Source organism: Abramis brama, assembly GCF_963993115.1.
Source record: "Abramis brama genome assembly, chromosome: 9".
In the NCBI taxonomy this organism is placed as follows: domain Eukaryota; kingdom Metazoa; phylum Chordata; class Actinopteri; order Cypriniformes; family Leuciscidae; genus Abramis; species Abramis brama.
The window spans coordinates 42,812,081-42,814,580 of record NC_139971.1 but is presented as its reverse complement, the minus strand read 5'-3'; the positions used below and the strand labels follow the sequence as shown (position 1 = coordinate 42,814,580).

The 2,500-nt window shown below is 32.6% G+C and overlaps 1 protein-coding gene across 3 annotated transcripts in view; it reads left to right on the top strand.

Moving 5' to 3' along the window:
• kctd15b (potassium channel tetramerization domain containing 15b) overlaps positions 1-2,500 on the top strand; it is a 31,436-nt gene that overhangs the window by 10,568 nt on the left and 18,368 nt on the right. For all 3 annotated transcript variants that reach the window (XM_084124114.1, XM_084124115.1, XM_084124113.1), the window contains one exon: positions 1,877-2,021. In XM_084124114.1, the coding sequence (XP_083980240.1) occupies positions 1,877-2,021 (145 nt within the window). The remainder of the gene's footprint in view (positions 1-1,876; positions 2,022-2,500) is intronic.

Here is a 2,500-nt window from a genome sequence, read left to right as displayed (position 1 = left end):
ATAAAGTTCATCAGTTAACTAAGAATGAACAATACTTCTACAGCATTTATTAATCTTAGATATTCATTTCAACGTTTACTAATACATTAATAAAATCAAAGGTTGTGTTTGTTAACATTAGTTAATGCAACTAACATGAACAAACAATGAAAAGCTGTATTTTTATTAACTAATATTAAGATGAATAAATACTGTAACAAGTTATTTTAACAAATGAACCGTATTGTAAAGTGATACCGATGTTTGATATTAGTAGATTTAGTAGGAGAATGTGTTTTAATGTATTGAAAATGTTTAGATGGACACTCAAACCTAGTGAGCTGTCTACATAGGGAGCATCCTAACTATCATGACTCGTTCGAATTTTTTTGATTTGACTCTAATAAGCAACAAAGTATAAAATAAAAAAAGTTTTTTTTTTTTTTTTTAAATGGTTGCAGTTTTTATTCTTATGATTTCATACTTTTTCAAATCCAGCTTTATCTCAAAAAGTGAAATATAGTAGAATGTATTATAATGTATTAGAAATGTTTGCTCTTTTATCTGGTGATGGACACACAAACTCTGATTAAAATGTTATTAAAGTGTAAGAAATAAAGTTTTTTGCTGCGAAAACCACCTTTGAGAACCTTTCATTTTATCTTTTTTTTGTGTGTGTGTGAAAAACGTTTGCTTGCAAGTGCGCTTGTGTCATCTTTCATTTTTATAAATGACAAAATCCATATTTATTTGAGTCTGATGCAAATTCCCAAGATGTTTTTGGGAGAGTGTAACTAAGAAAAGTACAAAGATGGAGAAAAACTAAAGCAAGAAGTGAAGAAGAGAGATAGAGACGGTCATAATGAAGGATTCTGTTTCCATCTCTTTTATTCTCCTTCCATCACTAAAATCCCAGCTAACAGGGAACGTTCTGGAAAGGTTCTCTCAAAGTTACGAACAAACGTTCTTCCAGTAACGTTAATAGAACGTTCGTTCAAAGTTACTTTAATGTTCTCAAAACGTTAGATCAAAAACGTTATTAATACATTGCTAAAGGAGTGCTTTTTCTGAAATGTTTCAGCTGGACCTTTATCTTATATGTTTTTTAAATGTTACAGTTTTAGAATGTTTAGAATGTTCAACATTCAAAAGTAACAATCCCATAATGTTTGAAGAATGATCAAATGGAATGTTTCTTTGACGTTTGCATAACCAAGAAATACTGAAAAAAAGAAAGAAAAAAGAGGATGTTTTCAAATGCTCAGAGAACATTCAGAAATATTTTTTTCAGAACTTCTTGAGAATGAGAACATTCTTATAACATATTTTTATTAGCTGGGAAACTTGAGTGTTTACTCAGTGATGAATACAGTTCTCATTCCAGTGGTTTTCAGATCACAAAAGTGGCCAGACTTTCAGTCACAAGGGGTTTTTAATCTTCAGGATTTGTTGTAAAGGAAACTTTGAAAAGCATCCCTCAAACATCATTACTGGTGTTTACCAAGTTACTCACTGCTTTTACTCATAGTGATTTTAACAAAGCCCTGTCATTAATGCAAATAAGCATCACAGGCTTTTATGACTGTCCTGCTTTATTTCAGCAGTGCTTCCTGACGTCACGTATTATGTGGGAGATATTTAATTGGCTTGTGACAGTAGAGATGATCAGACACTGAAGGGTTTTCAGCTCTGTATTAATCTCACTGTAGAGAAGGACTTGAAACGCTTTTCTCAGCCACTGAAATCTGCCTAAAGCCTCTTGTTTCAGATCCGAGCGTTAATACGTTTTTGGCTGGGCACTAATAAAATTGAAAAATAAATGCTAATTGTTTCATGCATTTAAAGGAGGCTGGCCTCGCTCCATTAACTGTGTGTGTGTGTGTGTGTTAATTTTCAGGATCAGCAGGCTGTTTAACGGAACCGAGCCGATCGTTCTGGACAGTTTAAAGCAGCATTACTTCATCGACAGAGACGGAGAGATCTTCCGCTATATCCTCAGCTTCCTGAGAACCTGCAAACTGCTCCTGCCGGATGACTTTAAGGTACTAAAAATCAACGATTATGTTGTCTGAAGCATGTTCTTCTGGAAAAATCCAGATTCACTGGCCGTTTGCAATAGAATGCATGTACACTGAAAAAAATGATTCGTTGAATTTAATAAAAAAAATTATCGTAAGTGGTTGCACACAATTGATTTTAGCTACATTTAAACAAATGCATTAAGTTGAACTAAAATTGATTAAGTTCAACTTAATGCATTTGTTTAAATGTAGCTAAAATAAATTGTTCAACCACTTACAATAATTTTTTTTATTAAATTCAACGAATCATTTTTTTCAGTGTAGTGTACTACAGTAAACACTGCACACTGCTTACTATTAAACAGAGTAGTGTGTGAAACAGTATGCAGCATGCCATGATCTTGTCACATGCATTATATCAATTTAAAAAGTTATCATTGTGGAATTTTGGGGGGGAATATATGATCCATTATTTCCATTTTTAATCCAGTTGTAGATGT